The sequence below is a fragment of the Dryobates pubescens genome, chromosome Z (genome assembly GCF_014839835.1).
Source record: "Dryobates pubescens isolate bDryPub1 chromosome Z, bDryPub1.pri, whole genome shotgun sequence".
Classification (NCBI taxonomy): Eukaryota; Metazoa; Chordata; class Aves; order Piciformes; family Picidae; genus Dryobates; species Dryobates pubescens.
In genome coordinates this window covers 86,086,508-86,111,075 of record NC_071657.1, presented here as the reverse complement: position 1 = coordinate 86,111,075, position 24,568 = coordinate 86,086,508, and the positions used below count along the sequence as shown (strand labels likewise).

The window sequence follows — 24,568 nt, the reverse complement described above, 5'->3', positions numbered from 1 at the left end:
TCTAATTAGTATTACTAAATTAGATCCAAGATAGGATACCCAAGGTGAGACATCTTGGGTGCAGTTCTTCTGGGTCATACAGCATTCTCTCTCATCCACAGCCTCATACATACTCCAGGCTCGCTGATGCTGCAGCTAATGTGATGGCAGCAATACAACTACAGTCACTGCAGCAGCAGCTAGAACAAGCTAAGGGTGGGATGGAAAACACTGTAGCACCAAGTCTTGCCAAGACCATAGGAGTTTCTCTGCAGCAGGTAAATCTCTGACAAAGAGCCTGACTCAGGTTACTAGCACGAAGCCTCCCTAGAAATGAGCTACCAGCACAGAAACCCGACCACATAAACAAGAAATGCAAGTACACCCAGTGTTTATCCTCCATCTGCTCATGCTGCCCAGAGTGTATCACTGCCTCCATACATCTCCATCCTCTTCCCCACAGTTAGGCACTAGAACACAGATAGGGTACCCAAAGTTCTCTGCACTGCTCACCCCTGCACTCAGTTGAGGCTGTGAATGTCAGCAGGAGTCTTGCCAAGTTTGACGACACATGCAACCTCACTTCACTTGTGGAATACAAGTCAGATGTGTAGAATAGAGTAGAATAGAATAAACCAGGTTGGAAGAGACCTTCAAGATCATCGCATCCAACCCATCATCCAACACCACCTAATCAACTAAACCACACAACCAAGCACCCTATCAAGTCTCCTCCTGAACACCTCCAATGATGGCAATTCCACCACCTCCCTGGGCAGCCTATTCCAATGGGCAATAATTCTCTCTGTGTAGAATTTTCTCCTAACACCCAGTCTGAACCCCCCCTGGCGCAGCCTGAGACTGTGTCCTCTTGTTCTGGTGCTGGTTGCCTGGGAGAAGAGACCAACCTCTGCCTGACTACAACCTCCCTTCAGGTAGTTGTAGACAGCAATAAGGTCACCCCTGAGCCTCCTCTTCTCCAGGCTAAGCAACCCCAGCTCCCTCAGCCTCTCCTCGTAGGGCTTGTGTTCCCAACCCCTCACCAACTTTGTTGCCCTTCTCTGGACACGCTCCAGCAAGTCAACATCCTTCCTAAACTGAGGGGCCCAGAACTGGACACAGTACTCAAGGTGTGGCCTAACCAGTGCAGTGTACAGGGGCAGAATGACCTCCCTGCTCCTGCTGGCCACACTGTTCCTGATGCAGGCCAGGATGCCATTGGCCCTCCTGTCTGCCTGGGCACACTGCAGGCTCATGGTCAGCCTACCATCGACCAGCACCCCCAGGTCCCTCTCTGCCTGGCTGCTCTCCAGCCACTGACCCCAGCCTTCAGCACTGCACAGCTCTGTGTAGCTCTGAATGCATCTATTTCATTTACATAGTCTCTTCATTTGGTATGTGGGAGTAAAGGCCCAAAACTAATCCTGCCTGCAAGGGAAAATCATCAGCATTGCTTTCTGCAGCCTGTGGTACTCTGAGCTTCCCAGAGAGACCAGGTGCCCCACTGAAGAAATTTTTATTACTGAGCTTGGAAAAGACAAATTCACAGCCCATGCTGGTGTATCAGTGAAATGAATTCTTTTGTTGTAACATAAAGGTTAAACTGCAATGAAGTTGCCAAGACATCACTTCAATGATAGAGACATATAAAGGCATCTAAGGCTAGAGTAATTTGCCCAAACTGCACATACTTTACAATTTATACCAGTAAAACATACAGCTCACGGTGTCAGATATTTACCAGGCCCAAATTAATCCTCTGAGCTACTAGGATGAATGGCTAGGGGCAAAAACATAACTGCCATCATCTCAATATTAGAACTGATCTAAGTACTTTGTTACCAAATCATTACTCTTGGAGACAGCCTCACACAGTGGGAAAATGTTTATTTAATTGGAACAAAGTTCTATTGGCTGACCCTGGGCATATTACTATAATTGATTTTTTTAACATCAACACAAGTATATAACCACTTTATTCTGTATCTTCTTGATACCTTGCATGTTCAGACCCAACGCCCTGATATCAGCTCATCCTAGGAGCATCATCTCTCCATTCCAAGGGAGGCACTGGTTAATAAGCTGATTTCACATGGGAGTTCAGTGTTTTCCCCCTGGCATGTGCAAGCTGCATACCTGCACTGATGTGGTCAACACATGAGCAAGCAGGGATTTAGATAGATTTGACACAGCAATGTTAATGCATCAGGAGAAGCACAAGAAGCAATGAGCAATTCACCTTTAGAGGTGCTTTCTTCTCTGTCCTCTGAGTACCTCTTATTAGGACTGCAGGACTGCACCCAAGAAGTACCTGTGCTTAGTGGAGAGGGACAACATGAATTGCTAAAGCTTTTGTCAGGGCTGTAGAGAGATATGCAGCTCATTCTCAGCACCTGCTAAAAGCCCTCTGATTTATGATATAACATCAACTGTTCAAATGATTGGGCTGCAGCTGAGAGAGATTTGTGGCCTTGATGCTTGTAGAGGTATGGTAGACCTTAAGAGGAGGAGTAAGAAATGCTGCTGCCCACATTTTCTCATCTCTGTTGCTTTATGACTTTTATGTCCTCCCTAATCAGACTGAGCAAAAAGGAATTAATAGTTTTACAGCCCTGAACTACCAAATGAACCTGCCATCCTGAGGCAAGCATCTTAGGCAAGCTGCAGCCAGCTCAGCCCATCACTGTGGTGGATGCCTGCTGGTGGGGAATCTACTGCTCCCTGACATGCCTGGACAAATTGGAATGACCTGTCCCCATGCTCAGCTATAATCTCCCTTGACTTTCTCTCAGCTTGAATTAGAGCAGTGCTGCTCCCAGCCTCTCACCTTGCCATCAATGGTGACTGCAGCAAAAACTGTGGAGGAGTAAGGAGACCAGGCAACATCCCCTACAGCAGAATTCAGGTCATAAACAAACATTGGAGTCCTGTAAAAGAAAAAAAAAAAAAAGACAGAGGGAGAACTCATTTAAACACATACCATTCTGGAAGTGAAGCATTGAGCTATGGCCACTTTGATGCTGCAGCCTGTGCTGTTGAAGGCCAGCTGCAGAAATGGGAGATGGGTTATTTCTGTATGTCAGATAACAGCCAAGGTCTGAGCCAATAGCAAATCAAAGCAAAGCTGAGCATCAACCCAAATGGGTCAGGATTAGCCCTGCTGCAAAGAGAAGGAAGCTGGGATGTTGCTTTCTTTCTGAAAGCATTATGAAACCTTCCCCACAACATGTACAGCAAGGTGGAGTCTCTCTGGTTAATAATCATATTGGAAAAAATAATTTTCCCTCTCTGGACTTCTGACAACAACATTGAGTATTAGAGCAGTATTGGCAACAGCAAACATTTGATTCTGATTTACAACAAATCGGTTTCCTGATTGAAAACAGACATTCCTCAACCAATAATTCTGACCTTCATGATGTATTTTTAAATGTTCAAGTTTCTTTTGTTTCCCTCTCTGTCTCTTAGGAGGTGTCTTGCTCCTAAGGCCATAAGCCAGCAGCTGACATTTCTTTATAGCATGGCTCCAGAAGAATAACCCTACCACAGTAGGTCCTGTTTGAAGAAAGCCAGGTCCAAAGTGAAGCAGGCAGGCTCTGTGCTGAGTTGCACTGTTTGGCAAGGTCCTGGGGCAACCAGTGCTAAATCTTGTATCTTACACCTGGGGCTTACAAGTCTGAGTCATCAGCCCCAAAACCAGATTTAAGATTGCAATTAGCCATACCAGCTACTAAGGAGGAAACTGAGACTGAGATAAGAGCAGAACAGACACATACAGCTGGCATGTCCCCACCCATGCCACCACCCAGCAGGACCTACTTGATGGTGTGATCCCAAATCTTGACTGTCCAGTCAGAGCTGCAGGAAATGAAGACTTTCAAATGGTAGGGATTCCAGCTGACTGAGTCCACAGCCATGTGATGGGCTTCAAACACATCCAGAAACTGGCTTGAATAGTTTTTGGAACACTGTGGTGGAAAAATGGAGTCAGTAATCAGAGCTAGACCTTCATTTGGAGCTCACATTCCTGCAGAAAGATGCCTCTGAATACTTGTATGGCCTCTCAGGCTCTTCTGGACTGGCTGGGAAGAGATGGCTAGTACCCAGCTACAGAAACTAAATAATCTAGCATATGCTGTTTCAGACCACTTGCAGGCAATACTGATCCTGAATTGAAGTTGTCTGGTTGGATTTACAGCCAGAGCCAGGTCACAGAGCCCATTCTGCACTACAGGAGTTCTCTCACCTTCCTGCCAGCCCAAGGCTCCTGCTATGCCTCTGTAAAAGGCTCTCAGGAAAGGCAAGAGGCTGTTGTGTGGCTCAGGAGCACACAGCACTATCGCATTTGAAATGCCACAGTTGAAACCTTCAGTAACAGTCTTCTCAGCACAGGACTGACCTAGCAGAGCCTTTGGCTCTAAAGATTTTGGGAAGAAGCCTAAAGTCCCTACCCTGCTATGACCCTGCAGCAACATGCTCTGAAAGCCTGCTCCATCACACAGCTCTGGAGCTCTTTTTCTTGTGCTACTTGTGACCTCTTGGAGGGGTGTGAGCATCACAAGAAGTGGGCCAGCACTCAGGCATGACCTCTACAGACAGGTGGGCCACTTTATATCCTAGCCAAGAGTAGCCTGTAAACGGGATAAACCCTGCCCCTGGACACAAAGGCCAGGCCAGCAGCTTCACAGTTGCAAATACTACTAAATGGCAAAATGCAGCATATGTGAGAGAGCTGGAAAATATTTGGGAAACTTGGAAAAGTCACTTTGTGACTGAATTCATGAAGGGAGGGAGAAATTATAATCCCCTTGCTGCACAAGCACAATATGGAACTTGGTCCAGATCCTGTTGGTTCTGTGGACACAGAAAAATGAAATTATCCTTCCCAAAACTCCTCCTCTCCAAGACAACTGAGGACTTCATCTTACATGTAATGTCCTCTTGCTTGTGGTCTTGCACACAAGTTGTATCCACACAGCAGGTTGGGATTGGTTTCAGGATTTTGTGTCAGTCTGCCTCAGTACTGCCACTACACAGAGTTTTCAGCACCTGTCATTACACCCCAATGAACACAGAAACACATCACCTGCCTGAGCAGCAGGATTCCTGAAGTGTTACATGGCTTTAATTTTTGCAAGCCAAAGCTCTAACTAATCATAAGAACTGTCTTCCTCTATAGCCCTTGAGCACTGGTGAAGCAGACATAAAATAGGGTGGGAGAGGAGTTGGGGAGATAGAAGTAGGTGGAGGATGCTAAACTATGGCAAAATTAATGCTGGGGGGGAAACTTCAACCCACCACAACACAGCAGCAGCTCCTGCACCTCCGGGAGGTTTGCTGTGGTAGAAGTGGAAACAAAAATGTAGCTCATGTCCCACCAAGACTTACTGGCAGTGCATATATCTTGCTACCAGTTTGGTGAGCACTCTGTCTCTGAATTATTGTCCTTGTGTGTAATTATGGGACTGAAGTCTGATTTAATGGCATGTTTCATAACTTTGCTTCATAATTATTATTGTTCAGCCACCAGGAAAATTGGTACTTGGCTGGTTTCAAAGTCATTTTTCTGGGAAACAGGTCACGAGTAATCAACAGAAAATAGAAGCTACTTTATTAATCTGTTCTTTCAATGTTGTGGATTGAAGGTCCCCAATACCCCCGTTTTGAAGGGTGAGATCCTAACCAGATTTACCCACATTCAACAGAACTGTTATGCTCTGTTTTTAAAGCCTTGTCGGGGTTGCGGCCTTGATCAGTGCAGCTCTCCAGGCACTGGTACAGGAGGACCAGCCCCATGCTATGTTCACCCCAGCCTTTGATGCTGTCTCTGATGTGTGAGAGAGAGCCTTGTTCTTCCCAAAACACATTTTGAAGAAACACCATAAACTTCAGGAAAACTCAGAAAGAATTATGACATTAATGAGTCTCTGAGCTAACTAGAACTGCTGGCAAGGTCTTCCCTTACTATTCACTGACAAAACCCTACAGTTATTAGACACATGTCAAGATGGAAACAAAACTGCTGGAAAATGTGACAAGTAAGTCCTGACAAGGCAGCTTTGAAAAAGGATGAGTAGATTCAGGGACCAGGCATTTGTGCAGCCTGTCTGATCTTCTAGAGCACTGGTCCAATTTGCTGAGAGTGTTTTTCCCCTATTTAGATGGCAGAACATGTGCGTGAACAGGAAATGGTATTTTTATGATGACACAGGAGGGCAAAGATGTGTCTATGGCAATACAGGAAACAAGTAAGGTCACTGGTGATAGAGCCACAAAATATTGTGGGGGAATACTGGGAGGAAAGGAGAACTCCAAGGACACAAAACGTATGAATAACCTTTATTAACAGCACTTTGCTTTGTTCTAGGCCTTAGTGTGACACAAAACTTCCCAACATCACTGGTGAATGGAGGGCTGTTAGTGTCCATATGATACAGATGGTTTCTTTAGTTCACTAACAGAAACATTGAGACCTTAGGCAATAAAGAAACCTAAAAACTAATCTTTTTCAAAGGAGGTTTGTATCTGGCAACAGTAAGTACAGCCCAACACTGGCACTCCCAGATGGATCAGGACGTTCAGCTGCCCGTCAGGAAGCGCTGACACAAATGTGTCCTGCATTGTGAGCTGCTGTTACCAACATCACCAGAGGGTCTCCTTGGTTTTTGTTCAGTGCCTTCTTATACAGAAGAAGCACTAAGATTTGTAGAAAGGCTTATGAATGCAAGCCAAGGCATGTGAAGGCATCAGAAGAAACAACAGAAAATGGTATAAGAAAGAGCCTGTGTTCATGGATGGCAAATTCAGTCAGTCAAGTGATGAAATAACTGGGCAGAACAAATAAAAGTCCCAAGGATAAGGTGATAAGAAGATCAGGAACAGAACTCAAGCCATAAAATACCTAGACAAGAAAAAAAAACTTTGCCTGAGACAAAGCAAGACTAGGCACTTAGGCAAATGATCTCTCCATTACTAAAGGGTCACTGGAAGTTGGAGCCTATCTAGAAACCAGTTTGTCATCATCATTTAAGGAAAAAACAAGAGATATGATAAGGATTCAATATCTTTTGTCATCTGTATAACCAAAAGAAATCCTGTCCTGACCACAGAGATACAAATGTCCTGGTGTTTAATATGAAAGAATGAGTATGAATGAAATAAGATTTGTTTTAAAAAAGAATCCCCTTTTCCTTCTCTACAGTCTTGCACTGAGTTTTATTTATATGCATTTGTTACCCCCCTCAATCAAACTGCCTAGGACTGAAAAGAAACCTCTCCTACATTAATATGCTCTCTTGAAACCCTGCTTACTAACAAGTAATTCTAACCAAAGAGTTGAAGCCTCAGCATTTCAGCCTGAATCTCAGAGACCATTTTTTGATAACAAAGTGGAACAACTCCTAAACAGAAAATAAGATATGCAAAGAGGCAATTTTGCATTACAGAATCATATTCATGCAGAAACAGTTTGTCCTCTATGTAAAAGGGCAACAGATAGGTCTGTGTGTAATTAAGATAACGATTTCTTGGCTTCAGAAACACCATTAACTAAGTAATTTTTATAAATTCACGATAAGTGTTCTGCAGCTAAAGCATTAACATAATATCATTCAGTTTGGGGGCATGTCTGCTCTCTGAAAAAATGCTTCACTGAAATTCACTTTCCAATTTATTTCATAAATAACCTAAAATCCATTCCATGTGGAGTGCAGCCCATGTCTGATCCCTGGCTCACAGAGCATGTAATGACTGTCAGGATTTCTGTTCCCTATGTTAGCCCATACAAGGTGATGGAAGATTGCCTCTTCCTGCCCATGGGAACACCTGAATTTTATAGAGTAGTGTTGCACAATGTGAGAGTAGTCCCACTTTTTGCTCAGGCTCACCAACACAGGAATGCTTTGTTCCTTACCAGTGACCCTGAAGGCAGACTCAGCAGCAATAAAAGATGAAAATCCTCTATAACAGGCTGTCTCTGCTGTGTCCACCCAAGAAATGGTCAAAATATGCTTGTTGCTGGGGATCACTTCTTATGCTAAAATTTCATCATAGTTCTAGTTTCACTGAAAATTCAGATTTGCCAGTGCAAATGCTGCCAAATTCTATTCCTGTTCATTACTCTTCTGTGAAGAATTTCCTTTGCCATGTAACTCAGACATGACACCAGCCTGAACATTCCTCCTGAAGGGCTACTGATGGCCGTCACCTAACACTCACATCCACTCTCATATTCACTGACAGCTGTCTCTCACCTAAGTACAGAGAAAATTGAAATATATGGTTCCTTACCATCTTTTGATGAGTACCCAATACCCAGGGTACCAGTGTAGAACATCTGCCCACAATTGAACAGATGCCTTGTATCCCAACAGAATCACCAAAAAGCCATTGCATCTGCCTCACTGCCCATCGCACATCAACCCAACACACACACCCCCTCCAGACACACTTTTCACACCTCTCTTCTGTATCTGTCTAGACTAATGCAAGTGGGCACTACTCAGAAATCCTCCCTAGATACTGCCTGGCAGAGGAAGACATTTCAATCAGCATCATCTCTCTGGGAGCAACATACATTTTTTAAGTCCATCTTGCCTAAATGATTGATACTTATTTCAGAATACAGTTTCCTTTGGTTTCTTTTCCTCTGTTTTGTTTCCCTTTTGCTAGTGGGACATTGGAAAGGAGCTTACAGCATCCTCTAGGGATGGCTGGATGGATCTGCTCTCTGTGTTAGGCTCCTGCTGATAGTCCACTCCACTGAAGGCCTGTGGCTATCACACTCACAAAGCCCCAAAGCCAGCTCAGAGGAATGCTGTGCAAACAGAATTTACATGAGGACTCACCATCACTGAAAGTGCTTAAAAAGAGACTGGATGAGGCACTTGGTGCCATGGTTTAGTTGATTAGATGGTGTTGGGTGATAGGTTGGACTTGATGATCTCAAAGGTCTTTTCCAACCTGGTTTATCCAATCCTATCCTATCCTATCCTATCCTATCCTATCCTATCCTATCCTATCCTATCCTATCCTATCCTATCCTATCCTATTTATTTCTTTTCAAGGCTAAATACTGCAGAGGTTGAAGCTTCCTATTTTATCTTGATATGTTAATAAAAACAAGGTCTGTGTTCTGTTCTCTGCTTGTCTGTCCTCGCCAACAACTTTTGTTCTCACTGGCAATCTCAGACAGCTGGTTGCATATGGGACTTGGCAATATTAAGGTCTTACACATTCTATAAAAAGGAATGGTCACTGAATGCAAATATCTGGGCCCCCACTCTTAGAGTGCCCCCACTCTAAGAAGGGCCAATGAGGCTCGGCTGCTGCCTTCACCACATGCCAGGAGCTGGCTGGCCAACAGCTTCTTGGTGTTGGGCACCAAGGTGTCAGGCTGCAGTAGGGAAGGATGTAGCCAATACTGTCTGCAGAAATACAGGGTTATAGCATTGAGGTGGGATCTCCAAGCTGGGCATGGTATGGTGGTGAATAGAGGGCAGAAGGATCAGAGTAAATAGTGAGGAATGAGAGATGGGTGAAAATGAGTGAAAATTAGAGGGAAGACCAGCAGGGCAGACATCCTGGTTGGAATCTGTTATAGACCACCCAACCAGGAGGAAGATGTTGATGAAGCATTCTATAGGCAACTTAAGGCTGTCTCAAGATCGCCTGACCTTGTTCTCACGGGTGACTTTAACCTGCCTGACAACTGCTGGGATCTCAACACAGCAGAAAGGAGGCAGTAGAGGAGGTTCTTAGAGTGCATGGAGGATAGCTTCTTATCCTAGGTGCAGTGTGAGCCTACCAGGGGGAGAAGGCAGAGTTACTTAACACCTTCTTTGCCTCAATTTTTACTAGCAGGACAGAATGTCTTCCAGACAGCTGGCCTGCAGAGCTGGCAGAAGGAGCCAGGGAGCAGCATAGTTTCCCTCTGTTCCAGAATGGGGTAATTAGAGATCACCTCAGCCGCTTGGATCCCCACAAGTCCATGGGACCAGATGGGATCCATCCTAGGGTGCTGAGAGAGCTGGCAGAAGGGCTGGTTGGATGAACCAGGGAATTCCAGGCCTGTCAGCCTGACCTCAGTGCCAGGCAAGATTATGGAAGAGGTCATCTTGAGTGCAATCACACAGCACTTACAGGATGGCCAAGGGATCAGGCCCAGCCAGCATGGATTCAGGAAGGGCAGGTCCTGCCTGACCAACCTGACCTCCTTCTATGATCAGTTGACTGCCTGGTGGATGTGGGGAGGCCTGTGGATGTAGTCTACATGGACCTCATCAAGGCCTTTGACACTGTCCCCCACAGCAAACTCCTGGCCAAGCTATCAGCCCAGGGTGGGAGCACACTGCGATGGGTTAGGAACTGGCTGGAGGGCCGAGCCCAGAGAGTGGTGGTGAATGGTGCCACATCCAGCTGGCAGCCAGTCACTAGTGGTGTCCCCCAAGGATCAGTGCTGGGCCCCATCCTGTTCAATATCTTTATTGATGATCTGGATGAGGGCATTGAGTCCCTCATCAGTAAATTTGCAGATGACACCAAGCTGGGGGCAGAAGTTGATCTGCTGGAGGGTAGAGAGGCTCTGCAGAGGGACCTCGACAGGCTGGGCAGATGGGCAGAGTCCAACGGCATGAGATTTAACACATCCAAGTGCCGGGTTCTGCACATTGGCCATAGCAACCCCATGCAGTGCTACAGGCTGGGGTCAGAGTGGCTGGAGAGCAGCCAGGTGGAGAGGGACCTGGGGATGGTAGGCAGAACATGAGCCTGCAGTGTGCCCAGGCAGCCAGGAGGGCAAACAGCATCCTGGCCTGCATCAGGAACAGTGTGGCCAGCAGGAGCAGGGAGGTCATTCTGCCCCAGTACACTGCACTGGTTAGGCCACACCTTGAGTCCTGTGTCCAGTTCTGGGCCCCTCAGTTTAGGAAGGATGTTGACTTGCTGGAACATGTCCAGAGAAGGGCAACAAAGTTGGTGAGGGGCTTGGAACACAAGCCCTATGAGGAGAGACTGAGGGAGCTGGGGTTGCTTAGCCTGGAGAAGAGGAGACTCAGGGGTGACCTTATTGCTGTCTACAACTACCTGAAGGGAGGTTGTAGACAGGTGGAGGTTGGTCTCTTCTCCCAGGCAATCAGAACCGGAACAAGAGGACACAGTCTCAGGCTGTGCCAGGGGAGGTTTAGGCTGGAGGTTAGGAGGAAGTTCTACACAGAGACAGTGGTTGCCTATTGGAATGGGCTGCCCGAGGAGGTGGTGGAATCACCATCACTGGAGGTGTTCAGGAGGAGACTTGACAGGATGCTTGGTTTCATGGTTTAGTTGATTAGGTGGTGTTGGATGATAGGTTGGACGCAATGATCTTGAATGTCTCTTCCAATCTGGTTTATTCTATTCTATTCTATTCTATTCTATTCTATTCTATTCTATTCTATTCTATTCTATTCTATTCTAGGACAAGAAGAAAGTGAGACTAAGAAAAGGATCTGGGTTGTAATTGTGGAAGGGAAGGCTGCAGCACACTAAGTCATAGGAAACAAGGCTTCATTAGCCTCATTGCTCATGTGATAACAGATCTAAAAAGTAGAACAGATGAGATTTTTCATGCCATTTCTCCATAGCCATGAGGACAGAGTTAAGATGCCTTTTAACTTCTGCTCTGATCATAGTTAGCACCTCACTTGCACAGCTGCCATCTGCAAAGCACTCTGGGATGCAGTGTGCATGAAAATCATTTCTGCAAAATAAGGCCTTAATTGGGTCTGTGCAGAGAGCTCCCTGCAACCCTCTATGGCTCTGTGCTAGTCTCAGGCTCACCACGGGGATCCAAGGGCAGGACTGGGCTCTGAAGTTCTACTTTATTACTGCCTCAACACACAGTTAGGATGATGAACATGAAAGACAAGCATGGAGCAATGGACAAAGAAACCATTCTTACCTTATAGATCTTTCCCTCTTCAGTACCAACAAGAAACAAATAGTCTATCTTTTTGTGAAAATCAAACGATGTCCCACAGCCTGTTAACAGAATAAAGGTTTGTCAGACAGAGAATTTGTTCATCTGGCCAGAACACACGCCCTGCCTATAGTACACACACACTGCCAGTGTTTTCAGAAGTGGTTCATTAGCCAGAAGTTCACAAAAGTAATTAGAGCCACTCCTTCTGCAAACACTTTCCAATCTGTACCTGTCCTCAAGACCTCCAGTTTGAAAAGCCAGCACAGAAAACAGAGAAAGGGAACTGAAAGAACTGTAAGGGAACTGTAAGAACAGATTGGCCCAAGAGTCACATTGATAAGAATTTAAAATGCCTGGTGCAATTTTAAGAGTCATGAGGATCAAGCTTGCCTCCCATTGGGGGAGAACAAAGCTTTTCTGTTTGTTTAGCATTCCCAAATATAGAAATGGTTTTCCATGCATAAAAGAGCCCAGAGAGGAAACCCCACATCATACCTCCCTGTGCCCTTGCCACCCTTAGCTCAGAAGGCATTCATCAGGCTTACTTTGGCAAAGCCAATAACAAAGGATGTGATTTGGGAAGAAATCTTCTGCCAGGCACAGAAGAATCCTCTTATCTTCAAAAACCCCTGAACTGAGCAACACTGTGAATCATGTTTAAACCAGGTTTTAACCATGACAGGATGTGACTTCTTGTAATTTTGTAGCTTCTGCTTCCAAGGCAGATGCAACATCATTCAAGAAAACCAATTCACATAGCAGTGTGTTTCAGCAGGATCCACGAGGAGCAGATGGGATGTCTGCTGAGTGCCAAGGCAAGTTGGGGCTGTTGATCAGTAGGGATGCCCACAGCAATCATCACACAAGAAATAGCAACAAGCAGACAAGGCTCAGAAGCAGGGCTGCAGAGAAGGTTCTGCAAAGGCGGCTGTCTTAAATGTTATGAAGGAATTGTTAAGGCTGTTTCAACCCTGTAATACTTTCTGCATTTTTAACTTTCAAATAGATTGTTAAATATTCAAGACAAGTCTTTGAAAATCCATTTCCCAGTAACACTAACAGATAATCCTAAAGCCACTGGGAGTTCTGTAGTGTGCTGCTTTAGTTGGAGTCTTGCAACCTATGCAAACCTCCAGCAGTTACTAAACTAGAAACACAGTAATATTTAAATGCAGAGCAAATGCCTGCTCCAAACCAAGGCCACAGCATCACAGCCAAAAGCAGGTGCAGTAGGATGATTAAGGGATTCCTCATGGCTCCTGGGTAGTCTTGGACCTCCAGCGTTGACTCATCCCATTGTATCTCAAACATAGGACTGTCAGGATGAGAAGATTCAGCCTAGAAGGACTACACTGTCTCCATTTTTTTATGGAGGGAATGTAACACAGTAGCTGAGAATAGATGCTGTGGTTTATGAGAGCCAAACCCCCATATGGCACACCTCACCACTGGTTTGACGTGTTGTGTACTCCAGAAAGAGCAAAGATTGTTTTTCATCGTGATTTGGCCAGTCCAGATCCATGTTCTGTACACAGAACAAAACTTAGTTTTGAAAACACAGGTAATCAGATAATCATAAAGTGCCCTGGGTTGGAAGGGACCTTCAAAGGTCTCGTAGTCCAACCCACCTTGCAGTAACCAGGGACATCCCCAGGTAGATCAGGTTGCTTAGCCCCAGCAAGGCTGACCTTGAATATTTCCAGGGTTGCAGCCTCTACCACCTTCCTGGGCAACTTGTTCCAGTGTTCCACCAACCTTGCAGTAAAGAATGCCTTCTTAATGTCCAATCTACATCTACCCTTCTCTAGTTTAAAACCATTACCACTTGTCCTAGAGCTACAGGCCATTGTGAATAGTAGCTCCACAACTCTCTCATGGGCCCCCTTCAAGTACTGGAAGGTTGCTACAAGGTCTCCCCAGAGCTTTCTCTTTTCCAGGGTGAACAACACCAACTCTCTTAGACTGTCTTCTTAGGAGAGGTGTTCCAGCCCTCTCATCATTTTTGTGGCCCTTTTCCAGACCTTCCCCATCAGCTCCACATCCTTCTTCTGTTGAGGGCCCCAGAGCCACAGTACTCAAGGTGAGGTTTCACCAGAATTGAGCAGAGTGGTGTAGGAGAAGGGTTGTTTTCAGATAGCTTTGGAAGGCTATAGGGAAGATTTGCCTTTGCTCGAATTAGAGAAGGCTGTGCTCGGTCTGTGACTCAGAAAAGAATGTCAACATCTTGTAACTGAAGGAGAGAAATTAGGCAGAATTTGGTTGGGTGTGTTAAAATACTGTTTTGTTAATTTAACCTATTGTATGCCTTAATTACACACATGCCAGTAGAAAACGACCAGTTGAGACGTGACACATGTGCCTTCTGATAGACTATATAACTTTGCTCTATAATGGAATAAATTTCTTTGCCTGTTAACATCTTGTCCTGGAAGATTGTGCTTGGGGTGAATCAAACATCTATATTACAACAGAGTGGCAGAGTCACCTCTCTTTATCTGCTGGCCATGCTTCCTTTGACCATCAAATGCTTTGCAGGAGTCCAGATAGATGATATCCTGTGGTCTTCCCTTGTCCACTGATGTTGCTACTGCATTGTAGAAAGCTGTTAGATTGGTCAGGCAGGACTTGCCCTTAGTAAAGCCTTAGTAAAGCTTAGTAAAGCCTGGCTGTCTTGAATCAACTCCATCCTCCATATGCCTTATGAGAACTTCTAGGAGGATTTGTTCCATGATCTTCCCAGGCACAGAGGTGAGGCTGTGAGGCTGTGAGGCTGGTAGTTCCCAGGGCCCTTTTTCCTACCACTGTTATAGATGGGTGCAATGTGTGCCTTCTTCCAGTCACCAGGGACTTACTGCCAGGACTTGACAAACATCGTGGAGGGTGGCCTGGCAACTGCACTAGCCAATTCCTTCAGGACTCAGGGGTGCACCTTATCAGGTCCCAGAGACTTGCACAGGTTCCCCAGGCAGTCATGATCCTTGTCTTCACTTACAGTGGGTGGGACTTTTTCCCCTTGCTCCCTGTCTTGTGGTCCTTCAGCTTGGGAGGAGAGAGGCTGCCAGTGAAGATTGAGGCAAAAATGTATTTGAGACCCTCAGCCTTCTCCTTGTCTGTTGTTACTAGCTCACCATTCTTGCTCATCATGGGGGTTCATTTTCTTTAACTTTCCTTTTGTGGTTGACATACCTGTAGAAGCCCTTCAGATTCAGGTTGAGCTGCACCCTGGCCTTTCTGACCTGATCTCTACACAACTGGGCATCATCACTATCCTCTTCCCCAGTTACCTGTCCCTGCTTGAACTACCTGTGCAGTTCTTTCTCACCTTTTAGTTTGACCAGCAGGTCTTGACTCATCCATTCTAGTCTCTTCCCTTCCTTGATTGATTTCTTACACATGGAGATTGAGAGTTCTTGCACTTCACCAAAAATGACCTGTTCTGATCTCTTGTCCCTGAAGATCATTTCCCAGGGGATCCTGCTGACTAACTCTTTGAAAAGCTGGAAGTTAGCTTTGCTAAAATTCAGGGTCCTGACTTTGATCCTTGAGAGGCTGAGGGAGCTGGGATTGTTCAGCCTGGAGAAGAGAAGGATCAGGGGTGACCTCATTGCCCTCTACAACTACCTGAAAGGTGGTTGTAGACAGGAAGGGGTTGGTCTCTTCTCCCAGGCAACCAGCACCAGAACAAGGGGACACAGTCTCAAGCTGTGCCAGGGGAGGTTTAGACTCGAGGTGAGGAAAAAGTTCTTCACCAAGCAAGTCATTCGTCATTGGAATGGGCTGCCCAGGGAGGTGGTGGAGTCACCGTCCCTGGAGGTGTTTAAGGGGAGATTGGACGTGGCACTTGGTGCCATGGTCTAGTTGTGGGGTCTGTTGGGACAGGTTGGACTTGATGATCCTTGGGGTCTCTTCCAACCTTGGTTATACTGTGATACTGTGATACTGTGATACTTGTCTGACTTGTATCCCTTAGGACTATGAACTCCACCAGTGTGTGGTTGCTGCAGCCCAGACTGCCCCCAACCTTGACATCCCTGATGAGTTTCCCTGTGTTGGTGACCATCAGATCCAACATTGCATCCTCCTGGTTAGGGCTGTGTATTCCCCATCTTAAGAAGTTATCTTTGATGCACTCCAAGAGTGCATCGCTCCTGCTTTTCCTCCTGTGCTGCCATTCCAGTAGATGTTGAGGTGGATGAAATTCCCCAGCAGGACAAGAGCCTGTGGGCACAATGCCTCCTGTAGCTAGCTTAAGAAGGCTTCATCAGTGGGCTCTGCTTGATCAGGTTGCCTGTAGAAGACACCAACAACAAGGTTCCCCTTGTTGTCTTGGTCCCTAACTTCTACCCATAACCTTTCAACTTGCTTGTGGCTATTCTTTAAGGATCTCTCTTCACACTGTATCCATTTCTTAGCATAGAGGGCAACATCTCCCCCCCACACCCCTTTGTGGTGACAGGTTGGACTCGATGATCTTTGAGGTCTCTTCCAACCTTAGTGATACTGAATCATCTTCCATTCTCTCCTGTCCTTTCCAAACAGCTCATAGCCATTGACAGCCACACTCCAGTTACAAGATTTGTCCTACCAGGTTTCACTAAACCCACTATATTGCAGCTTTCCGGCAGCATGATGGAATCCAGCTCCTCCTGTTTGTTGCCCATGCTGCATGTGCTCATGCAGGAGCACTTCAGCTGGGCTGTTGGCTGTGTCACCTTCTTAGAGGAACACCCTTTAATTCCCTTGAGGTGTTTCACTGATATTTCCCTGTTGGCCCCTACTATCTCAGGAGCCTCTGGCTTTACCTCTGTGCTGCATCATGCCCCAGTGCTACAGGTCGAGGGCACTTATTAGCACCCTGTCTCTCTAACTCTGGTGTGTCATCCCACAGCTCATAACAGACAAGCCTGATGTTACTATCCCCCCTCCCTCTTCACATCTTGTTTAGAGCCCTGTTGATCAGCCCTGCAATCTCCTGAGCAAAGAGCCCTTTAGAGAAGGGCACTGTGATACTGTGAGAAAGGTGTCTCTCATTTGATTCCAGCAAATCTGCTGCCACATAAGCTGTCCTGTTATCAAAAACCCCAAAGGTGTGGCAGTGACGCCAGCCATGGAACCATATATTAATATACTGGATCCTTCTGTTCCCTCCAATGTCACTGCCCGCAACTGGAAAGAGAGAGGAAAATATAACCTGTTCTCTGGATCCCCTTACCAGCCTTCCCAGGGGCCTGAAGTCTCTTTTGATCACTCTTGGACTACAAGTTGCAACTTCATTTTCACCTACAGGGAAGATCAGTAATGGCTAATCCTCTGAGTACCATACCAAGCCAGAAAATGTCCTAGTGATATCCTTAACCCAGGCAGCATACCTCCCTACAAGGAGGGTCCACCCTGCACGCTGGACCCTTTGTTCACCTCCAAAGGGATTCTCCTGCAACTATGAACCTTCTTTTCTTCCTTGTGGACATAGTTGTGATACAGGCAGCAATGCCTGTGCCTTGTCCACATTGGGATATTCCAGTAAAATCAACATTTTTTTAAATGGATGTTCAACTTTTTCTGCAAGTAAAGGCAAGATATAACCAGCAAAGCTTGGGTGAATTAGAGGCCATTGCTCCAGATAGGCTTTGCCCTACTACATGATGAAAGTAAGGAGGTGTAACCTTCTTTCCATCTCAGTATTGCACTCCCTATTTAATTCCCTAGAATGACTGATTAGAGGCTGTGTATCAGTAATTAATCAGCATGGCAAGGACTTGGACTCCTACCAGGCATTTGCAGCTGCAGTCCTTCTGGCCCCTGCAAAGTTGTTCCCTCTGCTGACAGCTTGATGACATCTGTATGAACCAGCTCATTCTGCAAGCAGAAGAGATTCCACATGAATAACATGCTTTACAGCAACAATTCAGAAACATTCAGTACTTCAAAACAGCAAATTTTATGGAGGAATTTTTAAAAGCTGTCCAAAAGTTGCTTAATCTTTCCTGCTCACAGTTGGCAGCTTGCTAGCATGATGTTTGCATAAAACCTCCAGGAAAATCATGCTTTGGTGCACTGGAGCTGAGAGCCACTTGTATCTCACACAGACACATGCAGCTGACGTGGAAAGTTTTGCCTTTCAGGACCAAGGTTTTTGAGTAAGGGTTAGCATTTGTCTTGAGTGAAATCACCATGCATGATTTAAGATGGATATTTGCAAATTATCATGGAGCTGACTAAATCCCACATTAATGGACAGCAATTTACCACCTTGCCAGTCTTCGCTTCTTGCCATCTTTCTTCTACTCCCAGGGCAGCCTCAGTTCCCAGCATTCAAAATCTCATGGACTCTGAGATTCAAATGCAGTATCTGGCAAGGAGCTCCCCCACAGGAAAAGTGCCCAGTGCTGCTGTTAACAGTAGAGCTCTAAAAAATTCTCTTTGCAGGCTTCAGAATTGATGCACTGTTGAATATAGGGCAAAAAGGTTGTGTCCCCAAGAGTTTACAGTTGAGGAGGGAGACAGAACACAGATGAAAATAGACACAATGTGGGTGAGTATGAGGAAACCACAAGAGGGTAAAGATCCATTCTTAGAATAGCTTTGGGAATGAAAATACTACTGCAGAATGGAGTTGGTTGTGAAAATAAGAATACCCTGGGCTGATAATAAGAACAAAGAACCAAAGATTAAATTAGTGAGCAGTGTGGGCTGAGGACTGCATGTTTCCATGAATCTGCAGATTTCCCACTGGAGTACAGTGAGAACAAAACATAACTTCGTAGCTTAGTGAATCAGTCTTTAGCTGGAGCTTCTCTAAGCCTGGAGCAGGACTCAGGTGGGAAAAGAGATTCTGTCTGGCAAAGTCAATGCTAAGGAATTGCATGTTAGGGAAGGTAGGCATCTATTCAGTACTGCAGTTCAGAGGGTACAGCATTCTGCAAGACATTTTTACTATATTTTGGGGGTGCAAATTTATAGAAAGCTGAAGAAAAGTAAAAACTCATAAAAGAATGTACTTTGCTGTCAGTACTTTACAATGCTGCACACCCACATGCCCTGGCCTACTGGTGGCAGTACCTGTTTCTGTGAGAGTAGCAAGAAGCAGAACAGACTCCTGTGTCGTGCTCAGGTGTATTTCTAACAAGCCCAGTTTTGTGTCCTATCCCATTCAAATCTAGTTTAAAGTTCTTTCAATGAACCCTGCTAGCTCCTGTGCTAGGGTCCTTTTGCCCCGTGGAAACAGGGGCAACAGGTTGGACTTGATGATCTTTGAGGTCTCTTCCAACCTTGGTGATACTGTGATACTGTGACACCAATGTTTGAAAGATGGTGTGGTAGCGAGGCCTTTTGGCCTGCCATTTCAGAAGAGGTAGGGAATGGAAAGCATGCAGCAGCAAAATGCAAGGGTTATTGGTGAGTTAGTAAACATGGGAGCACTTGAGAACAGCAATCATGAAATGATACAGTTCTCAGTTGCTGGAGAAAGCAGAACTGCCACCTTGGAATTCCAGTAGGCAGACTTTTGCCAGTTTTGGAGAAGCTAGTCAACAGAGTCCCTTGGGAGGTAGTCCTGAAGGGTCAAGGAGTCTGGGAAGGCTGCACATGCTTCAGGAAGGAAGTCTTATAGATGCAGAAAGAGTTCAGGAAGATCAGTCACCAGAAAATAAGGCTGGTCTGGCTGGATGGAGATATTTGGTTACTGTTTAGGGAGAAAGGGAGAGTTTATGGTCTTTGGAAGAAGAGACAGGCAACTGAAGAAGGACTACAAAGTTATTGTGAGGCTGTACAGGGAGATAATTAGAAGGGCTGAAGCCCAGCTGGAAATTAATTTGATTTCATCTGTAAAGAGAACAGGAAATGCTTCTACAAATATATTAGCAACAAAAGGAGGGCTAAGGAGAATCTCTGTCCTTTGTTGGATACAGGGTGGAACATCGTGGTCAAGGATGAGGAAAGGCTGAGGTACTCCATGCCTTCTTTGGCTCAGTCTTTAGTAGTAAGACCAGTTGTTTGCTGGATATCCAGCCCCCTGAGCTGGAATACAGGGATGGGGAGCAGAATGAAACCTTCATAATCCAAGAGTAAATGGTTAATGACATGCAGCACCACTGAGATGTACAGAAGTCTGTGGGGCCAGATGGCACACACCTGAGGGTACCAAGGAAGCTGGCAGAAGTGCTCACCAAGCTACTTCACATCATTTACCAGTAGTCCTGGCTAAATGGAGAAGTTGGAAGAAGGATCTGGGGAACTGTAGATCTGTCAGTGCCAAGAAAGGTCATGAACAGATCATCTTGAATGCCATTATGCAACATGTGCAGGGAAAGCAGTTGATCAGGCCCAGTGATCATGGGTTCCTGAAGGGCAGGTCCTGCTTGACAAATCTGATCTTCTACAACAGGGTTACCTGCTGAGTGGATGAAGGAAAGGCTGTGGATGGACTTTGTATCTGGACTTTGGTAAATCATTGACATTCTCTCACACAACATCCTCCTGGAGAAACTGGAGAAACTGGCTGCTCATGGCTTGGATGGGTGGATACCTCATAGGGTAAAAAAATGGCTGATAGACAGGCCCAAAGAGTGGTGGTGAATGGATTTAAATATAGTTGGTGGCCAATCACAAGTGGTGTTTCATGGGGCTCAATACTGGGGCCACTTGTCTTTAATATCTTTATCAATGATCTGGATGAGGCAATCGAGTGCACCCTCAGTAAGTTCTCAGATGGCACCAAACTGGTGGCAGTGTTGATCTGTTTGAGGGTAGGAAAGCTCTACAGAGGGACCTGGACAGGCTGGATTGTTGGGCTGAGGCCAGCTGTATGAGATCCAACAAAGACAAGTGCTGTGTCCTGCACCTGTGTCACAACAACCCCATGCAACATTAGAGGCTTGGGGAACAGTCACTGGAAAGCTGCCCAGCAGAAAGGACCTGAGGGTGCTGCTTGACAGCTCCTCACCATGAGCCAGCAGTGTGCCCAGGTGGCCAAGAAGGCCAACAGCACCCTGGCTTGTATCAGCAATAGGGTGGACAATAGGGGCAAGGCAGTGATTGTCCCACTGTACTCAACACTGTTGAGGACACACTTTGAGTACTTTGGGTCCCTCATTACCAGTAAGATATTTATGTGTTGGAGAGGGTTCAGAGAAGGGCAATGAAGCTGGTGGACTCAATGATCTTAAAGGTGTTTTCCAACCAAAGCAATTCTATGGCTCTGTATACCTAGTATATCTAACAGAAGACAGGTGTGATCTTGTCAGGCCCAGCCATGAGCTAGCACACTTTCTGTTCTTGTAGGAAGAGAAACCACACAAGACTTTTTCTCTAAGAACACATCTTTCTGTAGCCAGTCTCTGAAGATACCTCCCAACACATTCACGTGGCCAGAGCCTCTGTGGGCAGTTCCTGTAATCTCTCATCTTAACAATGGATCTTACTTATGCAGGCTTCCCTGTTGTGCTGCTTTTATTCTGTACTCAGCTTTACAGTCTGGAAAATGCATCCCTTCCTGGGGCTGTTTGTTGCCAAAGCCATTCGCATATTCCTCTGGGTATACAGACTGTAGACAGTTTGGTCTTCCAGGAATACTGAACAATAATATGTTGCTCCTGCCTAATAATTGCAAAGCACTTTGTAAGCATTAGTGACTTAGCCCTTGCAGCTGCCTGTTTTGCTTTGGTCATTATTACCCTCAAGTGACAAAGGAGGCCAAGAGCTGTTCAGTAATTTAGCTCTTGATCACGTAGGAAGGCTAAACTGCAGACACTAATCAAACCTGGGGTTGCTGAGGATTAGCCTGAAAAGCAGTGCCAGGCTGCATCCCAGCTGATTTGTTGATGTATCTCTTATTGCTCTCCTTTTTGATAGGTAACTGTGGCAGTTCAGGCTGGGTGCCTCCTGTTACTGCCACATAAGCTGTGCCTTTGGTGTCCAGAGTGTCCAACCCAGTAGGTGGACACAGGAAACAGCGTATTTCATACCCATAATATCCTGCACTCTATAAATCCATCTGCAAAGTCATTCTCTTCCTCTTTCTTGCTTCTCTGCTCCCATGGGAGATGCTCCCTATCAGGTAATGGTGGGGGAGTTACCTCAATGCCTCTTAGGCCTGGCTAGGCCTAATGCCAGGAGGAGAAGGAGGAGGGGCAGTCTCAGACCTGGTCAGGCTGAGACCTGCCTAGCAGTAAGGGGAGGAGAGGGGGGGGAAGAAAGAGCCCTAGGGGTTTTGGGTGTACCCTCAGGTGGGGAGATGGGAAATGTTGGAGTCCTTTGGGTGTGCTGGAAGGGACTCTGTATGCTTTGGGGTATCTGTCACTGTGCATGTACTTTCTGTAAAACACTACTTGCTTTTTCATTTAAACTTTCCATCACTTTTGCAATCCATTTGTGTGAGTGTCATTCTTTTGCCCCTCTCAGGGTCAAGAGAGGATCTACCTGGCCTCAAACCAGGATAGTAACATGTGCACCAAAGGTGGAAGAGTAGAGTCACCCAGCCATAGAGGTCCTGCCTCCTTCCTTGCTGTTTTGCCCCTACATAATGACTCAAAACCAAGTCAAGATGTTAGCCTGAGGATACACAGCTCTCGTGTTGTCTCACAAAGTTTCTGCAAAGTGGCTGTATCCATTTCTAACAGACACAACCACTATGGCAGATCACCTCTCCCTAGGTAACATTTGCAGACTCCTTTATCTAAATTTTGAGTGTGGCTTGCCAAAGGCGCATCTGGAAGTAAAAAATTAGTTTATTCACTTTCCACTCTTAGTGTTGGAAGTGTAGAACAATTATCAGTGTTTGAAGAAGCTTTACTTCTGGATAGTTTTGTCAAAAAGATTAATGAGACTCTCATTTATTCCCTATTTGCACTATGGATTTGCAGGGCAGAAGACCTCTGGAGTCTCTTAAATTTTATTCTAAATAAGACCCAGACATAGCCCTTTTGTAACACTGGAATTCAAACAGATTGTCCATTTCTTCTTGCTGGGTAATAAAGCACAGATTGTAACAAAACATTCTTTTCATTCTGTTTCTTGCTTTCCCTATTGAAACTTCATCCAGAAAAAACCCACCAAAACAAAACCAAAACACAATACAAAACCAACCAACCAACCAACCAAAACCTCACCAAAACCCAAACCCAACCAATCAGCCAAACCCCAATAAACAGGAAAAATACAAACAAACAAACAAAACCAAACAAACCAACCCCACCAAAATCAGACAGGACTTAAAACTTCATGTTTTCTCCTGCTGCCTGGCAAGTACATACCAGCTCTGGCAATTTCTGAGGTAACCTCACCTCAAAAAAGTCTTCTAACAGTGCTTTAAACAGTAGTGCAAGAACCTGCCATCATGCTAAGTGGATGCAGGTCTTAGAAGTCATGCTAAGGATGCTTAAGTAGATATATTTACATGCTCAAGGGATAGGGGGAAAAAATTGGCTTATGATGTGGGAGCACAGTTACACATGGATGAATCATGGAAATGTTTCCAAGGACCTTCTTCTACCAGGTGTGTTGCCATCAAAGTACCTCTCAGAGTTAGGTTGTTCCCAGTTGTAGTACTTCTCTGAACAAAGTCAACACAGTGTTTCTTGCATCATAAGTGAGGCAGGCTGAACACACTCAGTTACTGAGGCTCAGCTCAAAGGTGTAACCTTCCAAGTCACCTCAACTGGATGTGTTCAGCTGTAGGTGTGTATTACACTCTTCAGCATAAGCCTCTTGTGCGTTTCTGCTCAGGAGATAAAACCAGAGCTGAGTGCAAGGGCAATGCTAGCATGTTCCTCTTTAGGGAGCTCTGAGAGCAATTTTAGGAGAAGGATTTGATACACACTTGCAGGAGGAACTTACTAATCCATGCCATCTGCATGCACGTATCATGTTCATTAGAAGAGGTTCCCATTCTTGAAGTCAGCATGAGACTAAGATTTAGATATGTGAGATGTGAATCCTTACCCATGAAAGTGAGGCCTACAATTTTCAGAAGAGACAAACCTCAAGCAGCTTGATATAACAAACTGAAATCATGAGCATCCAAGGATGTAAAAAAACCTTCCTTGCTTGTTGGGGAATAACAGGCAGATGCTTCAAACTCATATTTAGTGCAATTCAATTATTTTTTTAAATAAAAGATTTCAAAATTTTCAAAACGTAAAATCAAATAGCCAGCAGAAAAAACACATGCTAAGATTCAGAGAGATAAATCCAAGTGTCATTAACCCTAAGTTTCTGCAAATATGACCTTACTCTATGCTACTTTGACCACAATGAGAGAAATTTGGACTATCCTTCTCCTATTCTGAACTGCATCTGTAGCGCAGCATTTTGAAGGTAAGAGTCTTGCGGGTGAGCAATAAAGCAGACTGTTCTGCTCTGTCTCTAGATGATCCCACCATGTCAAGGAACGTTTCAGAGCAAGGGCAAGTCTTGAATTTCTCTCATACTCAGGACCATAGGGTGCTAGACATGCAGGCAGGATGAAGGTTAGGTCCTGAGCAAGCAGCAGGATGATTCTTACCATTTTAGACTCTACTATGAAGCCTCAGACCCAGCTGTAGCTGCATCTGAAATTTTTTGCTGCCACTTCTTTTCAAAGCTGACTCATTACAAATTAACAAACCCCCAAACCTTAATACCTCATTGAACTTTGGA

The 24,568-nt window shown here is 45.4% G+C and overlaps 1 protein-coding gene across 1 annotated transcript in view; it reads right to left on the bottom strand.

The window, feature by feature from the left end:
• DNAI1 (dynein axonemal intermediate chain 1) overlaps positions 1-24,568 on the bottom strand; it is a 184,575-nt gene that overhangs the window by 53,303 nt on the left and 106,704 nt on the right. Inside the window, exons 15-18 of the mRNA XM_054177810.1 lie at positions 17,704-17,791; positions 11,915-11,994; positions 3,799-3,947; positions 2,807-2,906 (exon numbers count right to left, since the gene is read on the bottom strand). Of these exons, the coding sequence (XP_054033785.1) occupies positions 2,807-2,906; positions 3,799-3,947; positions 11,915-11,994; positions 17,704-17,791 (417 nt within the window). The remainder of the gene's footprint in view (positions 1-2,806; positions 2,907-3,798; positions 3,948-11,914; positions 11,995-17,703; positions 17,792-24,568) is intronic.